The sequence below is a fragment of the Salvelinus alpinus genome, chromosome 32, assembly GCF_045679555.1.
Source record: "Salvelinus alpinus chromosome 32, SLU_Salpinus.1, whole genome shotgun sequence".
Taxonomy (NCBI): Eukaryota; Metazoa; Chordata; class Actinopteri; order Salmoniformes; family Salmonidae; genus Salvelinus; species Salvelinus alpinus.
The window spans coordinates 7,185,407-7,212,124 of NC_092117.1; the positions used below are offsets into that span (position 1 = coordinate 7,185,407).

Sequence of the window (26,718 nt, forward strand, 5' to 3'; positions counted from 1 at the left end):
TGGATGACAGCCGTGGGCTAAGAATAAAAGAACCGTTGATCTGCAACAGAACATCTTGGATTTCTTCTCTTTGGTCGATTTGTCCTCAAATTAAACAGATAAAATATTAGCAAAGTAGCAGTTTACATAGTTAACCAGTCAAACAAAAAATGATGAAGAAAAATATCCAGCTACCAGAGTAATCGACAGCAATTTACTGCTTTGACAGCTAAGCTAGCTAGTTAGCAAGCCAGAGAGGATCTCGACCAGACGTGTGACCAAGTAGTCACACCCTAATCTGGGGAAACATGAGTGAAATGTAGACCAGAGTAATGCAGCATGTAGTAGGACTTTTGTCATCGTGAAAGACATTCACTTTTTTCAGAATCTGGACATGGCTGCCTCATCATCATGCTACAGCCACAGCCGTCCGCGAGATAGCGCTTGCCAGCCAGTCTGCTAAATCAACTAGCTACATCGGAGCTTGAAAACAAATCGTTTTTTTGTTGCACATATAATATTGTGGTATTATGAATTCACCCATGTATACATTTGTCGCACGAGACGACAACAGTACTATTTATGCTGAAGTTTCCAAAATTCTCGTCGCTACTGGACAATGGAAGAGACTGAAAAAGGATAATCCCCGATTCAATTTGATGTTGGGCGAACGGAACAGACTGCCATTTGGACGGCTTGGTAAGGGTAACACTTTTGGCATACGCAGTAAATGGTCTTACACTGCATTGAATTCCTTTTGTTACAGTGTCAGTATTCTTGTTCTCACCCTCAAGCTAAACCCATGAATTGTGTCGCATGAAACAGCTGATGTAGACCTCTGATGGAGGCCCATAGGCTGATACACATCAGAAGTACTAATCTGGCACTCACTGCAATGCGCCCTGTCTCCTTGGGAGTCAAACCAGGACATCTACCTTATGCAAAAGTAAAAAGAAAGTTACTCCCTTATACCACTGATCATTTTCCAGAATTATTCATTTGTGGTCCACCCCTGTCTCAGTTTATGATCAAGAGTTTGGCCTTGACTATCTTGGAGCCTATAGTCTATTGCTACTTTGTTACAAAATTATAACCATATTTTGGTGATATCACTGTATCCACATGCATCCTTGGTCACTGAATCATATCCTCTGTGGATAAGTGAGAAGATGCCACAAGTAGACTATATTGGACACACTGAAATGCCGTGTTTGACCTCTGAGAGGGAGAAGGACCTAAGTGATTGCTAAATGATTTATTGTGTTTACACCGCCCTATTGTAATCACTTTTTCATCCCTTTTTTCTGCATGCGTTTGTTTATCCTCCACAGGTCATGAGCCTGGACTGATGCAACTGGTGAATTATTACAGAGGAGCAGACAAGTTGTGCCGCAAAGCATCTTTAGTCAAGTAGGCATTTTCAAACCTTGACGAGTTGAAAAGGTTCCAGTGTAATCATTTTCACTCTGATACTGTAATTTTCACTAAATCATGCTGATACTGTAAATATCGTCAATATCCTCTTACTTTACATTGTGCAGGTTAATCAAGACTAGCCCGGAGCTTCCAGATCCCGGCAACTGGTTGCCTGAATCGTACATCATCTATCCTACTAACCTCAACACTCCCATTGCGCCTGCAAAGAATGGCATAAGCCACCTGAGAAGTAACCCCAAGACGGATGAAAGAGAAGTTTTCCTGGCCTCTTATCACTCAAGGAAGGAAAGCGGAGAGGGAACGGTGTGGATCGCCAAGTCATCTGCTGGAGCAAAAGGTACAAAACAGTCATGTCTAAAGGGTCATATTTCTACTAACAGCGGGTACTGCTAGATTCTGTAGTCATTGGGTATTATGGGGGGGGGGGGGGGGTTATAGTATTGCTGCCTAAAGAAGCTGTCCTTTTAAGATAATGCATGCCTCATGTTTTTGGAAGTTTCCTTTGACTACCCAGGGAGTTACAAACACTTTGTTGGCGAAATATCTATTCCAAGGATTGTATACAAAGATGAGGCTTGGGTTGGTTTTCTTGTTCCAGGTGCTGGAATTTTGATATCCCACGATGCAAATCAATTGCTGGAGTTCATTGATAATCAAGGGCAGGTTCATGTCATTCAGAAGTACCTAGAAAGACCACTACTGTTGCAACCTGGCAACCGTAAATTTGACATCAGGTAAGCAACTGATACTAATACCTTTGAGTGATAGTACATCTAGTGTGTTTATTACCAACAAAGACCTTATAGGCTTATAATACACAATTCAGGCTGTCTGAGGAACAGCAAAATAAGAAATGTTATCGCTGGTGTTTTCCCCAGTAATCTCTGACTCTGCGGGTTTGCTGTTGTGTTCTTAGGAGCTGGGTGCTCGTGGACCATCAGTACAACATCTACCTTTACCGGGAGGGTGTGCTGCGGACGGCCTCGGAGCCCTACGACAGCTCCAACTTCCAGGACGTGACCAGCCACCTGACCAACCACTGCATCCAGAAAGAGCACTCCCAGAACTACGGCCGCTACGAGGAGGGCAACGAGATGTTCTTCGACGAGTTCCGGCAGTACCTGCTGAGCACCTACAACATAGTGCTGGAGACCAACATTTTACCTCAGATAAAGCAGATTATAAGGTAGCTACTTCTCCTCCGGTGCTGTGCTGTTTGTGTTTACTTCGTTGAAGGAGATGGAAAAATACAGTTTTGTTCAATGACCTTGAAAACATGGCCTTTCCCTTAACATTGCGTAGTTCTACAAATAGTTATTTATAGGTATTTGCTTCACAACTAGGCTATACTCTACTTCGACAATGGTTGTTCTGTCTGGTCTCATAGGAGCTGTCTGACATGCATTGAGCCTGCCATCAGCACTAAGCACTTGTCCTATCAGAGCTTCCAGCTCTTCGGCTTTGACTTCATGGTGGACGAGAGCTTCAAGGTGTGGCTGATAGAGATCAATGGAGCTCCGGCCTGCGCACAGTCAGTCCTATTTTATATTCTTCTCCCCGTGGTCATAAACGTAGCAGGTAGTAACAGGCTATAAAACTGTCTCTTATCTTCCTGTTTATCCCCTTCCTCTTGCCTGCACTTGGTTGGTTCATCCTGTCTTTACGTCTGTTATATTGTTATTCATTACATTTTATTCATCGAATCTTTGTTGAACTCTGTTATTTTCACCAAAGGGTCTACATCTCACCTCCCCTTTTTGTTACTTTCCAATTTAATCTAGAATTTAAAGTAAAGGGCCTCACTCCCAAATGACAGTGTGAGACAATGTGATTTAAATGATTTGAGACGTGTGCTCTACTCAGACTGACCGGTAGTTGTTTGTTCATTCACGCCAAGAGGTTTGGGCTGAAATGTTAATTCCTTTGAAAATGTTTGTTCCATTGTTCAAGGCTTAGAGGGCTTTAATAACGTTTCATGTTAGGATTTAATGAATGTTTTTATTTTAAGATCTCTAACTTCCTTGTGAATCTAAATGTGCTTGAGTGTAAAATTGTCCTTTGAAATGATTTTCCATGCTAGATAAAGTTTCTGGACTCTTGATCATTAATTCCTCCCTATATAATCTCAGTCTGATTTAACTGTCATGGCGTCTTATTAATTGCGCTGTTAACTCTTCCTCCTCTAGGAAACTCTACCCGGAGCTATGCCAAGGTATCGTGGACGTGGCCATCTCCAGTGTCTTCACACTGAACAACGATTCCGAACCACGATCATCTTCCTCCTCCCCTGCTCCCTACTCCTCCTCCCCCTCATTTTCTACTCTCACCTCATCCTCCTGTTCCTCTCCGAAACTGAGAGGACCTCTCCACGTGGGCCCATTCACCCGATTGTAAGTCCCCCCCCCCTCCCCCTCCTCTGCTTCAGAAGTTCCACCCTCTGCTCCTCACTTCTAGACTTTTCTGAGAGGTCCCACAGGTCAGGAAGCTTGCCACCTCATTGGTTCGTGTTTGGCAAGTCTCAAAGTGGTTTGCCCTTGTGATTGAATGTGGGACCTTCTCGTATGTGCTACCAGATGTTCCTCTCTCATACACCACAGTGGAAGGGCATTTCAGAGGAAAGCCTGGGCAGACATGCAGAATATGAATGTGGAGACTTGGTGAATGTTTGAGTGATGATGAATGGGCGACAGACTGATGACAGGTTTGGGGGTCCCAGAGCAATGAGAGAAGCCTTTGTGTTCCAGTGCTGCCACTGAGGCTCCCCTACACTGTGTACGGACGACCTCTGAAGATGGAGGGGATGCTTTACTTATTATACAGACTTTAGTGCCTTACATCGCCACCCATACCCACTTAAAGATGCAACCTGACGATTTAGCATAGCATTTCTGCTACTGTGTGTGTTACGTGAGCCAGTGTATTGTCGGTCAGGCAAGTGTGTGTGTATGCGCGGTGTCGACTTTTCATTTATTTTTCTCTCTGGGTTTGGAGATCTTTTGATTTATCCACAAAAGTTAGCATTCCTACATCTTTGTTTCATATCATGGTTATTCACAAAGCCCCGGAGAGTTTTGTGTACTGCATTTTTTTTTTTTAAGTATTAAAGCAGAAAATAGGATGCATCCAGTTTCTATTTTATTGCTATGTAAATTGTATTATAGCTATTTGATAGCTATTATTCTGCGCATGCTGTGTAGTTTTAGGTCTTTGATTTGAGACTTTTTTTTTCAAGTTAATTTAGTCAGTGTTAATTCACCCCTTGTATAAGAGAAGATTCGTAGACAGATTACTTATTTTTTTCTCTGTCAACAAAGAGCATTTGTTGAATGACTAGAGATAAACCTTCCCTGTCCATCTGAGACTAGATTTGCAACTTTCTAACATTGCAAACTATTTTGAACCTTCTATGGTTCAGTAAAACCATGGTTCAGTAAAAGCCAGTAAAACTGTTAGAATTAGAATCAGTCACCTTTATTCTCCCAGGTACATTTACATATAGGCCTACTTGGAATTTGATTTGGTGAAATGGAGCTGCCACAGTAAACCGAATCAACAAACAGAATATAGACGATGAACATATACAGATGGAATATATCGACAAGGAATTTACGAATCCACGTACACAGTTACGCAACAGGGGATCTCCGCTACAGCTGTAGATCAGTTTGTTTGTCATTTTAAGAGGGACTGCATGTTGGTGTGGATGCACGTTACAGTGTCTTATGTCCTAATGCAAGTAGGCCTACTCTCCCCTTTTGCCTCTAATACTGAGAGTTCTTAGCCAAGCACTTCCTTTAAAATGGTCTCTTTCGTACCTTTTTGATTACCTTCCCAATAGGTCCACGAGACACACCTGTTTGTCAAGAACCGCATTGCATTTTGACACCAGATGTTTTGAAATAGATTTGCCTAGTTTTGTGTAGTTCTGCACCAATTACTTTTGCATAAATGTTTGTTTAGTGCGTGTATTACTGATGCTAGCTCAAAGAAAATGTGTTTATTGTTAGTTTTTGCTTGCTTACTTAAAACATGTAGTGAACTTGAATTAAACGTAGTAGCTTCAACCCCAGAATTGACTTAATGTCAATGCAAGTTAGTTTTTTAAAAAGCGGCAATCCATAGCAGTGAAACTGCCACGTCCATTTGCGATCTTACAACAACAGACGTTACTTCAAACAAAGAGCACTGTTTTTTCCCCTCGGACATCATTGCATGCGCGATAGAACAGCAGTACTGTGATTTAAAAAAAAATATTTTTTTTTTTACCACGATGCTGGATGCTCCTTTCTTCAAAACAATAACAAATGCGCCTGGGGCGGATCTCAGCTTTAAGTGTATTTAATTTTTTAAGTAGTTTTAGACTACCAACATAGTCGTTTTAGGTTTTTAACACAGCTTCCACGATGTTAAGTGGAGTTGTGATACCTGCTTGCTAGAAAGTTGTTTTCCCTGCCCTTTGTCTGTTTCTGTGTTTACACTGTGATATTCAATGTAGAACACCTGACCCCATTCAGTTTACAGATGCTTTGTAGCATTATCACCCACAGTTATCCCATAGATTAAGTGACCTTGTCCTATGTTAAACATTGTTTTAACTATGAGTTAGTCCCTTATTAACCACCAACTCTTTTCTTCATTATCACACATTTTAGTTGAGGTAATGCTTCAACATGTTTTGAGTGAAACACTACTTAAGGGACAACATTGAGACATTTAATCACTGTCTTTTTTTCTTCTGTTTAAAGATTGCTATGAAGTATGGTGTGAATGACTGCTTGAATAGTATCTGTTTGATATGCACATGGTCAAAGCATACAATGTTTATGAATTATAATCTATTTGTGGTTAAACGTTCGGTTAGTTTGTATATCAGAGGGGCAAAAAAAAGGTGTTTCTAGATTGTTTTGCAAAATAAAAAAGACCTCAACTGTATTATTCAACACATTGCTTGGGAAAACAACCAAAGGAAATGATCAGTATTATTATACAAATTGGGGAAATGTCTTTCCATCAAAGGGAAGGGGTGCCTTAGTGGGAATTGCCTCTTGATTGGAAGAAGCAATAGACTTCCTGCATATAAATGCACCTTTTCATTTGTTTGATTGTAAAGATGTGAATTTGCCTATTGCTATTTGGCATATGTGACTGTTTTAATTGTTCAATCTTTTGTGTTTGTTCAGTCTTTTGTAATGTCTGGTTGTCCTCATGCAGAGTTTCTTTGCACTGAACGTTTCCCATTTTTAATCACCTGCTTGGTAGGTTATGAATTCTTATTTCTTATCAATGAAAACGTGTTTGTATGTTAAAATCAATCCCCCCTCAGTATTACTTCCCCAGCTATGAAATCTGTGGGTTCTTAGGTATTTCAAGTCCTTTTAAAGTGCAATCTGTAACTTCCTTTGAGTGTATCATGGCCATGGGAGACAAAGAAGTCATAGATTGCAACTTTAAATCAATCATTATCAAACATTTTCACTAAACCAAGGCAGCCAAGAATAAATCAATCGGTTGACACAACAGCAACATTGGCACATTGAAATGTTAAAAACCTCTCCTCCAGTCAACATGATTTAACTGTACTGTGTTTAGTCAGATGAATGCCTATGTTTCTTTTAGCTGTTTATCAAACTTTTGCATGAAAACTGTGTCACATTATCATGGAGAATAAAATGTAATGTATCGTTGATCTGAGTCTCCTGACTTCCTTTGTGGCGTAAACTGATATAAGACCCAGGGATTTACACTAGATATGACATGAAAGAAAATCATATAGATGTTGTAAATGATTGACAGCATTGACTTTATCCAACTGAATGGCAGTCATGATGACTCTGCAATAGACCAACACAAAGGGCGAGTTCGACATTGCAGCCGACTTTAAAGGCGAGTCGAGATTGACAGATCTACAAATGTCCTTGCATCGTAAATACCTACTCTGTTGGTGCGTTCCTTTGCCAAATCTTACAATGCCTGGATAGGTATTTTAAGTATCAGCTAACCACAAATGTTAGCAATCTGTCAGTTAATGACAGACATGTTGGTCATGCAATGGTTGTGTGCCACGTCAGACTGACAGATTGCTATAACATATGTGGTTGGCTTATATGTAAAATACCTATCCAGGCATTGTAAGATCTGGCAGGCGACGGCTGGGCAGAGAAACATGCCCGTTGTCAGTCACAATTTACCCATTTATCACGGTTTTGATGCGCTCTATCACGGCCATAATCTACATAGAGCAACTGAGATCTGATATCTATAGACCTCTAGCTGTTTGGTTACAGTGGACATGATCTTTGATGCTGAAAATGATTTAGACACAGCATTACACTTTAGATGCTGTTTGGTAATTCCTTATTTTTCTCACTTCTATGAATAGTCAACCAAACTAATACAATCACTTTCAGAAAGACTGTTTTGATTTTGTTTGATAGCTCTGAAAATTGGATGCTGTCCCTTTAAAGGAATTGACCTTTCACTCACTTCCTATTACAACGATTGTACTTCCCGTGTAACTATGCGCATGTGGTAAACAAGAATAAGCATGGATTTTGCGAGTAAGTGGAGTAGTTTACTGACAAGTCCAAGCCTTAAACATTTAACAGAAGCAGGCTACGGCATACCGAAGGAAAAACAACATGCTGCTGTTCAGGACCTAACGAAGGCTCATATTGAGTCGTTTGACCAAGCAGTTTCAGATGGACTGTGTCGTGCTGTACAGGTAGGGGAACTTTCACGTGGGACAGTCAGTGCTGTGTCAGCCGTGCCTCCCCAAGCCACAATGTTGGCCAAACATATATATTTTTTTAAATGTCTGTGTCCACTTGCAGTTTATGATTTTGAAAATGTTCCATTATAAAAATAAATCAATATTTTGCTCCATGAAGTAATCAAATCAAAGTTTATTTGTCACGTGCGCCGAATACAACAAGTGTAGACCTTACAGTGAAATGCTTACTTACAGGCTCTAACCAATAGTGAAAAAAAAGGCATTAGGTGAACAATAGGTAGGTAAAGAAATAAAACAGTAAAAAGTCAGGCTAAATACAGTAGCGAGGCTACATACGGACACCGGTTAGTCAGGCTGATTGAGGTAGTATGTACATATGGTTAAAGTGACTATGCAAATATGATGAACAGAGAGTAACAGTAGCGTAAAAGAGGGGTTGGCGGGTGGTGGGACACAATGCAGATAGCCCGGTTAGCCAATGTGCGGGAGCACTGGTTGGTCAGCCCAATTGAGGTAGTATGTACATGAATGTATAGTTAAAGTGACTATGCATATATGATAAACAGAGTAGCAGTAGCGTAAGAAGAGGGTTGTTGGGGGGGGGGGGCACACAATGTAAATAGTCCTGGTAGCCATTTGAATACCTGTTCAGGAGTCTTATGGCTTGGGGGTAAAAACTGTTGAGAAGCCTTTTTGTCCTAGACTTGGCACTCCGGTACCGCTTGCCATGCGGTAGTAGAGAGAACAGTCTGTGGCTGGGGTCTTTGACAATTTTTTGGGGCCTTCCGCTGACACTGCCTGGTGTAGAGGTCCTGGATGGCAGGCAGCTTAGCCCCAGTGATGTACTGGGCCATACACACTACCCTCTGTAGTGCCTTGCGGTCAGAGGCCGAGCAATTGCTGTACCAGGCAGTGATGCAACCAGTCAGGACGCTCTCGATGTTGCAGCTGTAGAACCTTTTGAAGATCTGAGGACCCATGCCAATTTTTTTTTCGTTTCCTGGGGGGAATAGGCTGTGTCGTGCCCTCTTCATGACTGTCTTGGTGTGTTTGGACCATTCTAGTTTGTTGATGTGGACACCGAGGAACTTCTAGCTCTCAACCTGTATGTATTACAGACTCAATCAGGGACATGTTGAAAATGTCAGTGAAGACACCTGACAGTTGGTCAGCACATGCCCGGAGCACACGTCCTGGTAATCCGTCTGGCCCCGCAGCCTTGTGTATGTTGACCTGTTTAAAGGTCTTACTCACGTCGGCTACGGAGAGCGTGATCACACAGTCGTCCGGAACAGCTGATGCTCTCATGCATGCCTCAGTGTTGCTTGCCTCGAAGCGAGCATATATGTGATTTAGCTTGTCTGGTAGGCTCGTGTCACTGGGCAGCTCGCAGCTGTGCTTCCCTTTGCAGTCTGTAATAGTTTGCAAGCCCTGCCACATAAGACGAGCGTCGGAGCCGGTGTAGTATGATTCCATCTTAGCCCTGTATTGACGCTTTGCCTGTTTGATGGTTCGTCACAGAGCATAGCAGGATTTCTTGTAAGCGTCCGGGTTAGAGACCCGCACCTTGAAAGCGGCAGCTCTACCCTTTAGCTCAGTGCGAATGTTGCCTGTAATCCATGGCTTCTGGTTGGGGTATGTGCATACAGTCACTTTGGGGACGATGCCCTCGATGCACTTATTGATTAAGCCAGTGACTGATGTGGTGTACTCCTCAATGCCATCGGAAGAATCCCGGAACATGTTCCAGTCTGTGATAGCAAAACAGTCCTGTAGTTTAGCATCTGCTTCCACTGACCACTTTTTTATAGACCGAGTCACTGGTGCTTCCTGCTTTAATTTTAGCTTGTAAGCCGGAATCAGGAGGATAGAGTTGTGGTCGGATTTACCAAATGGGGGGCGAATGAGAGCTTTGTACGCGTCTCTGTGTGTGGAGTACAGGTGATCTAGAATTTTTTCCCCCTTTGGTTGCACATTTAACATGTTGATAGAAATTTGGTAGAACTGATTTAAGTTTCCCTGCATTAAAGTCTCCGGCCACTAGGAGCGCCGCCTCTGGCTGAGTGGTTTCCTGTTTGCTTATTTCCTTATACAGCTCACTGAGTGCGGTCTTAGGGCCAGCATCTGTCTGTGGTGGTAAATAAACAGCCACGAAAAGTATAGCTGAAAACTCTCTAGGCAAGTAGTGTGGCCTGTAATTTATCACAATATACTCTACTTCAGGTGAGAAAAATCTACAGACTTCCTTAGATTTCGTGAACCAGCTGTTGTTTACAAATATGCACAGACCCCCCCCCCCCCTCGTCTTACCTGAGTTTGCTGTTCTATCTTGCCGGTGCAGCGTATATCCCACTAGCTGAATATCCATGTCCTCATTCAGCCACGATTCCGTGAAACATAGGATATTACAGTTTATCATGTCCCGTTGGTAGGATATTCGTGATTGTACCTCGTCTAATTTATTGTCCAATGATTGCACGTTGGCGAGTAGTATTGACGGTAACGGCAGCTTTCCCAGTCGCCTTCGCCGGGTCCTGACCAGGCATCCGGCTCTTTGTCCTCTGTACCTGCGTCGCTTCCTCTTGCAAATAACGGGGATGTCGGTCCTGTGGGGTGTTTGGAGAATGTCTTGTGCGTCGTCTTTGTTGTAGAAATAATCTTTGCCTAATCCGAGGTGAGTGATCGCTGTCCTGATATCCAGAACCTCTTTTTTGCTGTAAGATACGGTTGCAGAAACATTATGTACAAAATAAGTTACAAATAACGCGAAAAAAACACATAATAGCACAATTGGTAGGGCGCCCTTAAAACTGCTGCCATTTCTTTCGGCGCCATTTTGTTAATCCAACAACTTGTACGCCGCCATCTTGTCTATTTCAAATCTTGTGTCATTGATTAAGACAGGGGTGTCATGACATGCGGCACCTTGGGGCAGACCCACCTGTCTCAATCAATGAGAGATTTGAAATTGACATGGTTAAGGTTTGTTGAAAATGATGTGCTATACAACAGTACCTAACCTGTAACTCACAGTAATGGATACCAACATTTTTGGTATAACTCACATTATCTGGTGTAACAATCTGTAACTATGCAGCTACCTGGTTGTAGTTGGTATCTGTCATGCAAAACCATGGGTTTGGGAGTTCATGTGAAAATGTTTGTTCCATTTCTCCTTTTCAGGCCATCCATCCCTTGGAGTTTATGTTTAAAAATGACCGGATCAGCCTGGCATTTGTGGAGGCCACCATCTTTAAACCAGTGGTGGGCAAAGGAAGCATCTGCCGGGACCTAAGGGTGTTCCCAGCAGAGTGCAGAGGGAGACGCTGCTCCTACCGGGGAAAGCTTGTGGTAAGCTTGCCTGCAAACCCAACACCTGTACCATATTGATTGTACTGTATATGACGGTCAAGACAAGGTCTTTCTACAATCTATCACAAGACTTGCCCATTGTGATGAATTTAAGTTTTGTGCTGTGATTCTTCACAGGCAGATGTCAGCTGGTCCGTGAATGGGGTTCCCAAAGGCATCATCAAGCAGTCGCTGGGCCAGTTGCCCATCATGGTGAAGTCTAGGCTGTGTAACCTGCATGGGCTCCCTCCCAAAGAGCTCATTGAGCACCATGAGGAGGCTGAGGTAGGAGAATGGCACGCTTCCTACCCACAGCACAGCTGTGGCAGGGTTTCCTTTAGCCGGTAATAGCCGGCTTTTGGGCGTAAAAAAATAAAGGCGTTAAATAAAATTGCCGTCGGGGAGAAAGAAAAAAAATCCCATTGCGAAATAAGGCTTTTTAGCCTATTCATTGATAGAAATATCAGTTTATGTAAATACGTTTGACCGGTCATGCTTGTCGGTCTCTGGGTTGATTTGCATAAATCCGTGGAATTAAATTGCCACGTGTGCATATTAGTTATTTATCTTATCACATGGGCACGGCATTCAGATACAGAGCCTTTGAACGGAAAGTCTGTCAGGCGGCATTTTTACAAGCCTAGCCATTGTGCAACGATTCTAAATGCACTCGTGTGTTTAAAAATAGCTAATATTTGTATTTGTCATTCAAATGCATAGTCAACAGAAGGCAGGCTTCATCAGCGTGTCACATACCACTTCGCAATGAGCTGGAGGCAGTATGCATTTTGAAAACCTATAGCTACTTAATTGTTTGAAACTTTAATGTTTTAGTACATATTATGAGGCATGTTTTACCTTGCTTTAAAGTATCCTAGGGAAAATCTGACAAAATCCGTGAAGGCAGTTATTTCATAAAGACCATCGTATGCCATTTAAACCAGTAGCCTAATTCTTATTTTCTATTGGTTTTCAACTATCTTTCATTGACCAGTAGCCAAATGCATTACTGCGCTGGTAATGTTAAGAAATAATAGTTTATCAACATTTTTAAACTAAACGTTCTGATCTGATGCATCAGATGTATTGCTTTTTAACGTTTTATTTTTTTTCATGTAGCCTAGGCCTACTGGTTGTGTGAATTTGATATATCGTCCCGGAGTCTGTTTGGGCTATTTCTTTCTAGACAAGCTGACCAATAGAATATGTAAACTTTTCTTCGATGGGGATAGTAGATTAACATAGGTTGCACATTCTAAAGGCTAGGTGAAGCTTTCCCTAAGTAAATTGACAAAATGATATAGCCTAATTAGCCTACTAAATAAAATCATTCAAAATAGGTTACTAAAGCATGATTTGGCCACAGAGGATTATTAGCTTCCCCTAGCTTTAAAAAAAAAAAAAAAAACTATCGGAAGCTGTAAAGAGAAGACAAAAGACTAATCTCTTTTAGTTATCAAAATGATCAGCCATGTCCTTGGTGAGTGCTCACTGCACTGAGCATATTCACTCGTTAACATTGTTGGGTCAGTGCCACTGTTTTTTTTCGTCCAAAGAAAGCTGAGTTACATTATTAGCCTAAATTATGACTATTCCGTCTACTTATCACCTTATGAATAGAAGGCCTGCAAATGCGATGATACATGGAATGCTTTATTTAAAGGTACTTTTTTATGGTGAATTTCATTCCCCAAACTTTAACTTCACGCTCTCTGGGTGGCCACCCTAATCAGGTTATGTACCCAACGCATATATGTCCGGTAAATTAAAATGCTGCCGGTCAAATGTCCTGCGCCACATTTTCATAACGGAAAACCCTGATCTGTGGGAACCAATCAATCTGATCATTTATGCTTCGAAGCAAAAATCAAGGCACATTTTCATGCTTTTACACTTACATTTTACAGTTTGCGTACGTCTTTACATTTCTTTAGATTCAATCTCTCTTTCTCTCCATCCTCATTGAAACAGGAAATGGGTGGTTACTTTATTGTGAATGGGAACGAGAAGGTTATTCGCATGCTGATCATGCCAAGGAGGAACTACCCTATCGCTATGTCAAGGCCGAAGTGGAAGAACAGAGGCCAGGGATACACTCAGTATGGTACGCAAGGCAGTTAATGTGGAGGGTGTTAATGTACAAGCCGAACATTGCATTGTTGGAGCAGTTGAGACCCATGGCCTACTATAAGTAGCCTAAAATTGATTATCGCAGTCCTATCGCCTTGATGCAGACAAAAGCTAAAGCTATTCTTTGTCTGTCTCCAACAGGTATCTCAATGCACTGTGTGAAGGAGGAGCACACCGCTATCAATATGAACCTGCATTACCTGGACAACGGGACTGTGATGCTCAACTTCATATACCAGAAAGAGCTCTTCTTCCTCCCCCTGGGCTTTGCACTAAAGGTGAGATGGAGCAGTGATATTTGTAATAGGAACTTGCATGTGACATTAAAGTCTGTGTCCACTAGGTTTTTATGCATGCGACACATAAGAATGTTATGAGAATTGAGCCATATGGCCTATACTGTATGAGATTCCGGTATATATTTAACATTTTAACCACATTGCCTTTCTGTTTTGGACAGGCTCTAGTGGACTTCACAGACTTCCAGATTTACCAGGAGCTGATCAAAGGTCGCGAGGCGAACTCCTTCTACAAGAGCTGTGTGTCTGAGATGCTGCGACTCGTCATGGAGGAGGGCTGCATCACCCGCGGCAAGGTGCTCAACTACCTGGGCGAGCGCTTCCGGGTCAAGATGAACCTGCCAGAGTGGTACACCCATGAACAGTGTGCCAACTACCTGCTCGAGTAAGTGTTTGTGTGTGTTATTAATAACTTCACCGTGCTCAGTGATATTCAATGTCTGCTCTTTTTTTTGTTGACCCATCTACCAATAGGTGCCCTTCTTTGCGAGGCATTGGAAAACCTCCCTGGTCTTTACAGTTGAATCTGTGTTTGAAATTCACGGCTCGACTGAGGGACCTTACAATTATCTGTATGTGTGGGGTACAGAGATGAGGTAGTCATTCAAAAAGTAATGCAGTCCATGCAACTTATTATGTGACTTGTTAAGCAAATGTTTACTCCTGAACTTATTTAGGCTTGCCATAACAAAGGGGTTGATTACTTATTGAATCGAGACATTTCAGCTTTTCAATTTTAATTGAGTTGTCCACATTTCTAAAGACATTGACCGGGTCAGCTCTAGCAGGGCAGAAATTTGGTGAACTGAATTGTTGTGAAAGGTGGCATCCTATGACGGTGCCACGTTGAAAGTCACTGAGCTCTTCAATACGTGCCATTCTACCGCCAATGTTCGTCTATGGCGATTGCATGGCTGTGTGCTCGATTTTTATACACCTGTCCGCCACTGGTGTAGCTGAAATAGCCGAATACACTAATTTGAAGGGGTGTCCACGTACTTTTGGCCATGTAGTGAATGCCTATAGCAGACACTTATTATGATGACTTAGTCATGAGTGGATATATTACATTTTTTTGCTGTATGGGTGGTCCTTGGAATCTAACCAACTATCCTGATGTTGCAAGCACCATGCCCTACCAACACACACATTCTTTATGGAATGTGTTGTGTTCTCTCTGTTCAGCCAGTGCATCTGTATCCACCTGAAGTCGGCTGTGGAGAAGTTCTACCTGCTGTGTCTGATGACGCGGAAGCTATTCACGTTTGCCAAGCAGGAGTGCATGGAGGAGAACCCAGACAGTCTGATGTGTCAGGAGGTGCTCACGCCAGGACGGCTCTACCTAATGTTTCTCAAGGTCAGTTCAGACATCAGGACAGCTCTGCACTGGACTACTGAAAAATGATGAGCAGTTCTGGATCCGACATATTGATGAATCAAAAACAATTTATTGTGAAGATTCTTCGACATTGTGGGGAACAGAAGTTGTCATGTTTGTCATGTGTAATGTAAAAACACCACAACATTTTCAGGCCAGAATGCTAGCAGTGAAACCTTGACTGTAAGGCCTTGGTATTAAAATCACACTCTAGTTCTCCTCCAGGTCATATAATTACTCTGTAGGATGTGTTTTAACAATTTGCAATGTGATGATAGGAGAGGATGGCTGCCTGGATGGTGTCTGTGAAACTCGCTATGGAAAAGAGGGCCCATAGGCTGACTGGTGGGGTGAGCTCTGATAATCTGGTGAAGATCTTCAACATGGGCTCTGATGTTACCCATCCCTTTGAGTATCTGCTAGCCACTGGGAATCTCACTTCAAAGACGGGTATGCTGTGATACAAAACATTCTACTTATTTGTCATTACAACGTATCCACTGTTCTATTTTTCTCCCAGTGTTTTACTTGGAGTTATGCAGATATACATGACGTGTAAGTTACCTAGAAACACATGCTGGTCCTGAGATTCTGTTCCTCTTCCCTCCTGCCGTCAGGTCTGGGCATGATCCAGAAGACGGGACTGTGTGTGGTGGCCGACAAGCTCAACTTCATCCGCTACCTGTCCCACTTCCGCTGCGTGCACAGAGGTGCAGCCTTTGCCAAGATGAGGACCACCTCCGTACGTCGTCTGCTGCCCGAGTCCTGGGGCTTCCTGTGCCCCGTGCACACCCCCGACGGAGAGCCCTGCGGCCTCATGAACCACATGACGGCCCACTGTGAAATCATAGCCCCGGCCCTGCCCACCACCACCCTCCCTGCCCTGCTCTGCTCCCTCGGTGAGTACAGACAAACCTGGGAATTGTGAATGTATAGCTAGCTGCCTCACTATGGCGTCCTCCATGTCGTAGCCCGAGTTGGAGGTTAGAGATGATGCTGTTGGTTCCAATGGGGTAGTTGAACATGTGTCCAAAGTAAAACACAAAGGCCTGGGATTCAACGTGACAGGATATCCAAGGTTATGTCACTCACTGTGATTGGCATGCAGCTGGAACCTATTGGGTCCTAAGGTTTATTCGTACATACTGTGTGTCGATGTGTGAAAATGCTCAGTCATTTATATGCGATTGTGTTGTCCCATCGTTCTACTCCAGGTGTGACTCCTGTGGATGGTTCTCCTGGCAGGGCCTACGCTGACTGCTATCCTGTGCTCCTGGATGGTGCCATGGTGGGTTGGGTAGAGACTGAGCTGGCCCCCTTCCTCGCAGACTCCCTCCGCAGGTTCAAGGTAAGGCAGGGCATCTCCCAACCATCTGCAGTTATAACATGGGTTTGATCATCACTCACTTATGTAATAGATAATTCATCACACATGAATAGTGGCAGCTAGTTATGTTTTTCTGCCTCTTACTCATTCTTGTTCATGCCACTCTCTTGCAGGTGTTGAAGGAGAAGAAGATCCCTCCCTGGACTGAGATAGTTCTGGTTCCCCAGACCAGCAAGGCCAGCATGTACCCAGGCCTGTACCTCTTCACTACCCCCTGCCGCATGGTGCGACCTGTCCGCAACCTGGCCCTGGGCCAGCAGGAACTGATCGGCTCCTTTGAACAGGTACTACAGTCGCAAGCTGCTTAAAATGTCTCAATTCCTGGGCATCCTTAGTAAACCCCCTAGTTACTAATCGTAGCCTCTGGGACAAGGAGGGATGCTAGATCAAACTAGTTTTCAAGCTGAGGGTCCTGTCAGTGATTCTTTGTTTTGTCAACTCTAGGACAGTCATTACAGTAATTGTTGGAAGTTGTTTCTTGAGTTTGGTTTGTAGTGTCATGTCAGTACCTAGTTACTTGGTTAGTCTGACAGTGCCTTCAGAAAGTATTCATACCACTTGACTTATTACACCTTTTGTTGTAATAAAAAAAAAGAATCTCACCCATCTACACACAATACCCCACAATGACAAAGTGAAAAAAAATTGTTATAAATGTTTGCAAATATATTAAATGAAATACAGAAATATCACATTTACATAAGTATTCACACCCCTGAGTCAATGCATGTTAGAATCACCTAAGTCTCTCTTAGAGCTTTGCACACCTGGATTGTACAATATTTGTTCTTTTTTAAATTCTTCAATCTCTATGAAGTTGGTGGTTGATCATTTTTAGACAGACATTTTCAAATCTTGCCAAAGATTTTCAAACAGATTTAAGTCAAAACTATAACTAGTCCACTCAGGAATATTAATGTTGTCTTGGTAAGCAACTCCAGTGTATATTTGGCCTTGTGTTTTAGGTTATTGTCCTGCTGAAAGGTGAATTTGTCTCCCAGTGTTTGTTGGAAAGCAGACAACCAGGTTTTCCTATAGGATTTTGCCTGTGCTTAGCTCTAGTCCGTTTCTTTTTATCCAAAAAAAAACTCCCTAGTCCTTGCCGATGACAAGCATACCGATAACATGATGCAGCCACCACCATGCTTAAAAATATTAGGTGGTACTTAGTGATGTGTTGTGTTAGATTTGCCCCCAAACATAATGCTTTGTATGTAGGACATTAAGTACATTTCTTTACCAATTGTTTTGCACTCTTACTTTAGTGCCTTATTGCAAACATGATGCATGTTTTGGAATATGTTTATTCTGTACAGGCTTCCAACTTTTCACTCTTGTCATTTAGGTTAGTATTGTGGAGTAACAATAATGTTGATTCATCCTCAGTTTTCTCCTACCACAGTCATTAAACTCTGTTTTACAGTAACCATTGGCCTCGTGGTGAAATCCCGGAATGGGTTCCTTCCTCACCGGCAGCTGAGTTAGGAAGGAGGCCTGTTTCTTTGTAGGGACTGGGTGTATTGATACGCCATCCAAAGTGTAAATAATAACTAAACTATGCTCATATTCAGTGTCTGCTTTTTAAAAGAAATACAGTGCTTTCGGGAAAGTATTCAGACCCCTTGACATTTTCCATGTTTCGTTAAAGCCTTATTCTAAAATGGATTGTCGTCCCCCCCCCCCCTCAATCTACATACAATATCCCATAATGACTAAGCAAAAACTGTTTTTTAGAAATGTTTGCTAATTTATATTTTTGACAAATGAAATCAATTTACATAAGTATTCAGACCCTTTACTCTACTTTTGTTGAAGCACCTTTGGCAGCGACGACAGCCTCGAGTCTTCTTGGGTATGATGCTACAAGCTTGGCACACCTGAATTTGGGGAGTTTCTCCCATTCTTCTCTGCAGATCATCTCAAGCTCTATCACAGGGCTGCCCAACCCTCTTCCTGGAGATATACTGTGCTGTAGGTTTTCATTACTACCCTAGTTTAGCATATCTGATTCAGCGAGTTAAGGTCTTGTTGAGCAGCTAATAAGTAGAATCAGGTGTGTTAAATTAGGGTTGGACTGAAAACCCAAAGGATGGTAGATCTCCAGGAAGAGGGTTGTGCAGCCCTGCTCTAGCGGGTTGAATGGGGAGCATTGCTGCACAGCTATGTTCAGATCTCTCCAGAGATGTTTGATTGGGTTAAAGTCCAGGCTCTGGCTGGGCCACTCAAGGACATTGAGACTTGTCCCGAAGCCACTCCTGCATTGTCTTGACTGTGTGCTTAGGGTCGTTGTCCTGTTGAAAGGTGAGCCTTCACCCCAGTCTGAGATCCTGAGAGCTCTGGAGCAGGTTTTCATCAAGGATCTCTGTACTTTACTCCGTTCATCTTTCCTTCGACCACATGGCTTGGTTTTTGCTCTGACAGGTACTGTTAACTGTGGGACCTTATATAGACAGGTGTGTGCCTTTCCAAATCATGTCCAGTCAATTGAATTTACCACAGGTGGCCTCCAATGAAGTTGTAGAAAGGATGATGAATGGAAACAGGAGGCACCTGAGCTCAATTTCGATTCTCATAGCAAGGGGTCTGAATACTTACAGTACCTGTCAAGATTGTACACACCTACTCATTCAAGGGTTTTTCTTTACTTTTACAAAAAAAAAATTACATTGTAGAATAATAGTGAAGAAATCAAAACTATGAAATAACTCGTATAGAATGATGTAGTAACCAAAAAAGTGTTAAACAAATCAATATATTTCATGAGATTCTTCAAAGTAGCCACACTTTTCCTTGATGACAGCTTTGCACACTCTTGGCGTTCTCTCAACCTGCTTCATGAGGTAGTCACCTGGAATTTATTTCAATTAACAGGTGTGCCTTGTTAAAAGGTAATTTGTGGAATTTCTTTCCTTAATGCGTTTTGAGCCAATCAATTGTGTTGTGACAAGGTAGGGGTGGTATACAGAAGGTAGCCCTATTTGATAAAAGCCCAAGTCCATATTATGGCAAGAACAGCACAAATAAGCAAAGAGAAACAACAGTCCATCATTACTTTAAGACATGAAGGTCAGTCAATCCCCAAAAATGTGAAGACATTTGAAAGTTTCTATAAGTGCAGTCACAAAAACCATCAGGCGCTATGATGAAATTGGTTCTCATGAGGACCGCCACAGGAAAGGGAGACCCAGAGTTACCTCTGCTGCAGAGGATAAGTTCATTGGAGTTAACTGCACCTCAGATTGCGACCCCCCCCCCCCCCAAAAAAAAATGCTTCACAGAATTCAAGTAACAGACCCATCTCAAATTCAACTGTTCAGAGGAGACTGCGTGAATCAGGCCTTCATGGTCGAATTGCTGCAAAGAAACTGCTATTAAAGGACACCAATAAGAAGAGACTTGCTTGGGCTAAGAAACACGTGCCATGGACATTAGACCAGTGGAAATCTGTCCTTTGGTCTGATTAGTACAAATTTGAGATTTTTGGTTCCAACCGCAATGTCTTTTGAGAAACGCAGAGTAGGTGAACGGATGATCTCCGCATGTGTGGTTCCCACCGTAAAGCATGGAGGAGGTGTGGGGGTGTTTTGCTGGTCACACTGTCTTATTTTATTTACAATTCAAGGACCATTTCACCAGCATGGCTACCACAGCATTCTGCAGCGACACGCCATCCCATCTGGGTTGCACTTAGTCCCACTATCATTTGTTTTTTTAAAGGACAATGACCCAAACCCCACCTCCAGGCTGTGTAATGGCTATTTGACCAAGGAGAGTGATGAAGTGCTGCATCAGATGACCTGGCCTCCACAACCACCCGACCTCAACCAAATTGAGATGGTTTGGGATGAGTTGGACCGCAGAGTGAAGGAAAAGCAGCCAACAAGTGCTCAGCATATGTGAGAACTCCTTCAAGACTGTTGGAAAAGCATTCCTCATGCAGCTGGTTGAGAGAATGCCAAGATTGTGCAAAGGGTGGCTACTTTGAATAATCTAAAATGTATTTTTTGGTTACTACATGATTTCATGTTATTTCATAATTTTGATATTTTCACTTGTATTCTACAATTTAGAAAAGAGTAAAAAATAAAAACCCTTGAATAAGTAGGTGTCAACTTTTGACTGGTACTGTATGTAAAAACGGTATTTCTGTTTTCTATGTTTAATACATTTGGTAAAATGTCTAAACCTGTTTTCGCTTTGTCATTATGGGATAGTGTGTGTAGATTGCTGAGGATATTAGATTTTTTTTAAAATCCATTTTAAAATAAGGCTAACTTAACATTTTGAAAAAGTCAAGGGGTCTGTACTTTCCAGAATGAACTGTATATATCTACCAATAGGTGCCCTTTGCGAGGCATTGCAAAACTTTCCTGGTCTTTGTTGTTGAATCTGTGTTTGAAATTCACTGCTCGACTGAGGGTCCTTACAATTATTTGTATGTGTGGGGTACAGAGATGAGGTAGTCATTCAAAAAGCCATGCAGTCCACACAACTTATTATGTGACTTGTTACGCAGATTTGTACTCCTGAACTTATTTAGGCTTGCCATAACAAAGGGGTTGAATACTTATTGACTCAAGACATTTCAGCTTTAAATTTTTCATTAATTTGTAAACATTTCTGTCGTCTAGTGACACCTAAATGTAATCCATTTTAAATTCAGTTTGTAACTCAACAAAATGTGCTAAAAGGTTGTGAATACTTTCTGAAGGACTGTGTGTTTTAGTCCTAATTCCTTAGAGGCCTGTGGTATGGTGTGGCCGCTCCTTCCGACTTAATTATTTTAAGCAATAAGGCCCAAGGTGGTGTGGTATGGCCAATATACCACGGCTAAGGGCTGTCCTTATGCAGGACGCAACGCGGAGAGCCTGGATACAGCCCTTAACTGTGGGATATTGGCAATATACCACAAACCCCGAGGTGCCTTATTGCTATTATAAGCTGGTTACAAATGTGATTAGAGCATTTTAAAGAAACGTTTTGGCATACCTGTGGTATACGGTCTGATGTACCTCAGCGTTCAGCCAATCAGCATTCAGGGCTCGACCTACCCAGTTTATAATCCCATTTATGCACCCAAATCTACACTATGCTGTGATGTTTGCTTCTTGTGTGGACAGTTAGAGACAGTACCTTATTCTGTTTGAGTACAAGGAAACATTTGTGAATAAAGCTTCTCTCTCCTGTTTGACAGCTCTACATCAATGTGGGCATCAGTGAGGATGAGATCGAGCCGGGTGTGACCACCCACCAGGAGCTCTTCCTCCACAGCATGCTGAGCGTGGTGGCTAACTTCATCCCTTACTCGGACCACAACCAGAGTCCCAGGAACATGTACCAGTGCCAGATGGGTAAGGGTGCACCACGTTTTCAGAAGCAGGCATCTCTGGTGTTTTCTGAGTTCAGTTACCCTTAGATACCTTTTTTATTTGTGAGTGTTTTTAGCTAATTCCTATACGGAGAACACTACATGTGAAAAAATGTGCTTTATTCTTCTAGAATGCCTGACTTTTTAAAAATGATCCCGTAGATGTTGGTGTAACTCATCTTCTCCTCCACAGGTAAACAGACCATGGGCTTCCCCCTCCACTCGTTCCAGGACCGCTCGGACAACAAGCTGTACCGCCTTCAGACCCCCCAGAGCCCTCTGGTCAGGCCTGTCATGTACGACCACTACAACATGGACAACTACCCCATCGGCACCAACGCCATTGTCGCTGTGATCTCCTACACTGGCTACGACATGGAGGACGCCATGGTGAGACAGCTAGCTGTACATAAATTCACTTTTTATTTACCCATTGGCTGATTTATATATATATATATATATATATATATATATATGCGTAAGTGTTCTATTTTAATTCTGTTTGCGCCTAGATCCTGAACAAGTCGTCATGGGAGAGGGGCTTTGGTCATGGCTGTGTTTACAAGACTGAGCTGGTGGACCTGGCACTGAAGATAAAGGGCGAGGACAACCTGGTGTTTGGGGTCAAACCCGATGACCCCAAGGTAATGGACAAACTGGACACTGATGGTCTGCCCTCCATCGGCGCAGTGCTAAAACATGGAGACCCCTTCTACAGCTACATCAACCTCAACACCGGGCAGAGCTTTGTCAACTTTTACAAGTGAGTTACCCAGTTTGGCCAAATGTTCTTTCCATTGTCATACCATAGTGTTGACTATTTCTCTACTCTATGAGTTGGCCAGATGCAGCGGCTAATGCAATTTTATAACCTGCTCTCTTTCCCTCGCTTTCGTAGGAGTCAAGAAAGCTGTGTAGTAGACAACATCAAGGTGTGCAGCAACGACGTTGGCTCGGGCCGCTTCAAGCGCGTCTGCATCACCATGCGAGTGCCCCGTAACCCCACCATCGGGGATAAGTTCGCCAGCCGCCACGGGCAGAAGGGCATCCTGAGCCGCTTGTGGCCTGCCGAGGACATGCCCTTCACAGAGAGCGGCATGACCCCCGACATTCTGTTTAACCCTCACGGCTTCCCCTCCCGCATGACCATCGGCATGCTCATCGAGAGCATGGCCGGCAAGTCGGGCGCCCTCCACGGCCTGTGCCACGACGCCACTCCCTTCACTTTCTCCGAGGAGAACTCGGCACTGGAGCATTTTGGGGACATGTTGCGCGCTGCCGGCTACAACCACTACGGCACCGAGCGCCTCTACAGCGGCCTCAGCGGCCTGGAGCTAGAGGCGGACATCTTCATCGGCGTGGTCTACTACCAGAGGCTGCGTCACATGGTCTCCGACAAGTTCCAGGTGAGGACCACCGGCGCGCGGGACAAGGTGACCAACCAGCCGGTGGGCGGAAGGAACATCCAGGGGGGCATCCGCTTCGGGGAGATGGAGCGCGACGCCCTGCTGGCCCACGGGACCTCCTTCCTGCTCCACGACCGCCTCTTCAACTGCTCTGACCGCTCTGTGGCACAGGTGTGTGTGGACTGTGGTAGCCTACTGTCCCCTCTACTGGAGAAACCACCACCCTACTGGTCGGCCACACGCCACCGCAAGACTGTCTGCCTCCTCTGCGGCAAGAGTGACTCCATCGATACGGTGTCTGTGCCATACGTCTTCCGCTACTTTGTTGCCGAGCTGGCGGCGATGAACATCAAAATCAAATTGGACGTGAAGTGAATTCAATGTGAAGTTTGTTCAGTCTACCCACCAGCCACAGACAGTGCTATATTGTGCACAGGAAGTTTGTCTTCTCCCGTGTGTGACTGGGAGTGGTCAGATATTAGGCCTTATCTCCAAATGTAATCTGTCACATGTAAACGTAAAAAATATGATTGCAAAGAACTTACTGGAGTTTACACAATTACCTGAACTACAAAGCCATACTGATCATCAGAATGGCCAAGTGCTTGAGAGGTTTCCCCTCTTGTTGTCCAGAATGGTCTCTACCTACCTAAATTGAGAATTGGGTCAAGGATAGATAGAATTTTCCAAAAATGTTCAGAAGTTACAAAGATATTGTACAGTAACTGTCTAACATATACTGATTTACAAAACAATATTGTGTATTTAGAGTGAAATCCTCTAAGAAAATACATTGAGCATGAGACAAAGTCGATTGTGACTACTAGGTAATAAAAGGAGTTTTGTCAATGACTAACTACACTTTACTCTTCAGAATGACAATCGATACACATTCAAGTTGTTCCTGTCATAACCAGCACCTTGAAGGAGACAATGTTGTGCACAGGGCTTTAGCTTCTTGTGTCCTGTTTTTTTTATACCTACCAGAAGATGCTGGTGGGAGGAGCTGTAGGAGGACAGGGTCATTGTTTGTTTCCATGGGTTTGATTCCGTTCCAGCCATTTACAATGAGCCGCTCCTCCCACCAGCCCGCTGCTACCTACCTCCCCCAACAGATAAAATATATTATACATTTGACTACATTAAGAGTAGACGATGAACAATGCAATAGGCCACGTCATTTGGTACGTAAAACAATTATTACACCCTTTCTCCCACATTGAAGATGAAAGAAAAGCAGTTGATTTGATTTTCACAATTCCCTTTACAAGAAACCCATGTCATTAATGCAGGCCTTTGGAAACAATCTTCATTTACAGTGCATTTGGAAAGTATTCAGACCCCTTGACTATTTCCACATTTTGTTACGTTAAAGCCTTATTCCAACATTGGGGGGGAAAACTAATTTGAATCAATCTACACACATTACCACATAACAAAGCAAAAACATTTTTTTTTTGTTTTTTTTTTGCAAATGTATTAAAAATAAATGTAATCACATTTACATAAGTATTCAGACCCTTTACTCAGTACTTTGTTGAAGCACCTTTGGCAGCGATTACAGCCTTGAGTCTTCGTGGGTATGACGCAAATGCTTGGCACACCTGTATTTGGGGAGTTTCTCCCATTCTTCTCTGCAGATCCTCTCAAGCTCTGTCAGGTTGGATGATGCAGCTTTCCAGTTGAAGGCGATCGATCTGGCTGTTGGAAAGGGAAATAGAGCTGCTGCACGGGAGCTTGGCCTTAATGAGTCGATGATAAGACGTTGGAAACAGCAGCGTGAGGAACTGACTCAGTGCAAAAAGACAACAAAAGCTTTCAGAGAAGAAAAGCAGATGGCCCGAACTAGAAAATAAGCTTGAAGACTGGGTCAACACACAGAGAGCAGACGGCCGAGGTGTTTCAACTGTGCAGATCCGACTGAAAGCCAAAACAATCGCCACCACAATGAAGTTTGACTTTCTTGGTAGGCTACTGTTTACTGCTATTTTTTTTCTTTTTGTTACAAGTCGTGTTTCGTTTAAAGGCTGTGTAAAGTTCATTTGTTTCAATATACCGGTAGGCACTTGCGGCTTAAAGACGTGTGCGGTTTATTTATGTACAAAATACATATTAAAAGATATAAAAAAATTTAAATAAAACAAATTCAGTGGGTACGGTTTATATTCAGGTGCGCTTAATAGTCCAGCAATTACGGGTACTCTGAGTTGTCCTAATGTGGCTATGCCAAACGGCTGTGGGCTACGCTAGTTCATTCAGAATTCCATGGCATTATTTATATTACTTTATAGTATGAAGATTACAATTGACCAAAGCTGAATAAAATAAATTCTACAAACTATTTGAGGGAGTGCGCACATGAAAGCTATTCTGTGTTGAGCGGTTAAAGAAATAGGTCATCCTATATCTAGATTAATTTAGAGTTACTAATTAATGTAACTTTAGTTGTTCTACAAACGTTGGGCTATATGTTTAGATTTTTAAAAATACATTTTAAGGATGCAAAAAGTTGCTTGCAAGACTGCTTAAAAAATATATATATATTACCCCTTTTTTCTCCCCAATTTCATGGTTTCCAATTGGTAGTAGTTACAGTCTTGTCTCATCGCTGCAACTCCCGTACAGCCATGCGTCCTCTGAAACAACCCAACCTAACCCAACACAACGCACATCCAACCCGGAAGCCAGCCGCACCAATGTGTCGGAGGAAACACTGTACACCTGGCGACCTGGTCAGCATGCGCTGCGCCGGGCCCGCCACAGGAGTCGCTAGTGCGCGATGAGACATGGATATCCCTGCCGGCCTAACCCGGACGACGCTGGGCCAATCGTGCGTCGCCCCATGGACCTCCCGGTCGCGGCCGGCTGCGACAGAGCCTGGGCTCAAACCCAGAATCTCTGGTGGCACAGCTAGCACTGCGATGCAGTGCCTTAGACCACTGCGCCACCCAGGAGCCCCCCTGCTTTGTTTTTTGTGCAGGCTGAACACACGTCATTAGTCTCGCATTCACAATTTGACAAGCACTTGATAATGCCTCGAATTTCACGACGGCATCCCCTTTGTGGCTGTAATGCACCCTAAAAAAAATCCATTATTTTGTTGTGCCCTTCTCCCTGAGTGCTGCATGCTCTCCATCATGATCGGTTCTTTCTCACAGGCTACAAGTGAAGACAGACATATCGGGACACAACTGCGCGTGTCCTTATCCAACTCCGAGGTGCATATTGAAGATATTGGAAGAACTGTCCACAT

General features: G+C 43.1%; 2 protein-coding genes across 2 annotated transcripts; both read left to right on the plus strand.

Annotated features, from left to right (window-relative positions):
- Positions 1–2: 2 nt before the first annotated feature.
- Positions 3–7,100, plus strand: LOC139562711 (tubulin--tyrosine ligase-like). The gene is made up of 7 exons (XM_071380659.1): positions 3–678; positions 1,311–1,389; positions 1,521–1,753; positions 2,015–2,150; positions 2,333–2,602; positions 2,804–2,947; positions 3,603–7,100. The coding sequence occupies exons 1-7, from the start codon at positions 510–512 to the stop codon at positions 3,808–3,810; spliced, it is 1,239 nt and encodes a 412-aa protein (XP_071236760.1). The 5' UTR covers positions 3–509; the 3' UTR covers positions 3,811–7,100.
- An 802-nt stretch (positions 7,101–7,902) lies between these two features.
- On the plus strand, positions 7,903–24,317 carry polr1b (RNA polymerase I subunit B). Its single transcript, XM_071379867.1, has 15 exons — positions 7,903–8,137; positions 11,330–11,497; positions 11,636–11,782; positions 13,469–13,601; positions 13,769–13,905; positions 14,088–14,311; positions 15,112–15,283; positions 15,583–15,754; positions 15,922–16,203; positions 16,519–16,652; positions 16,805–16,975; positions 21,886–22,042; positions 22,253–22,449; positions 22,572–22,822; positions 22,958–24,317. The coding sequence occupies exons 1-15, from the start codon at positions 7,961–7,963 to the stop codon at positions 23,838–23,840; spliced, it is 3,405 nt and encodes a 1,134-aa protein (XP_071235968.1). The 5' UTR covers positions 7,903–7,960; the 3' UTR covers positions 23,841–24,317.
- Positions 24,318–26,718: the final 2,401 nt, after the last annotated feature.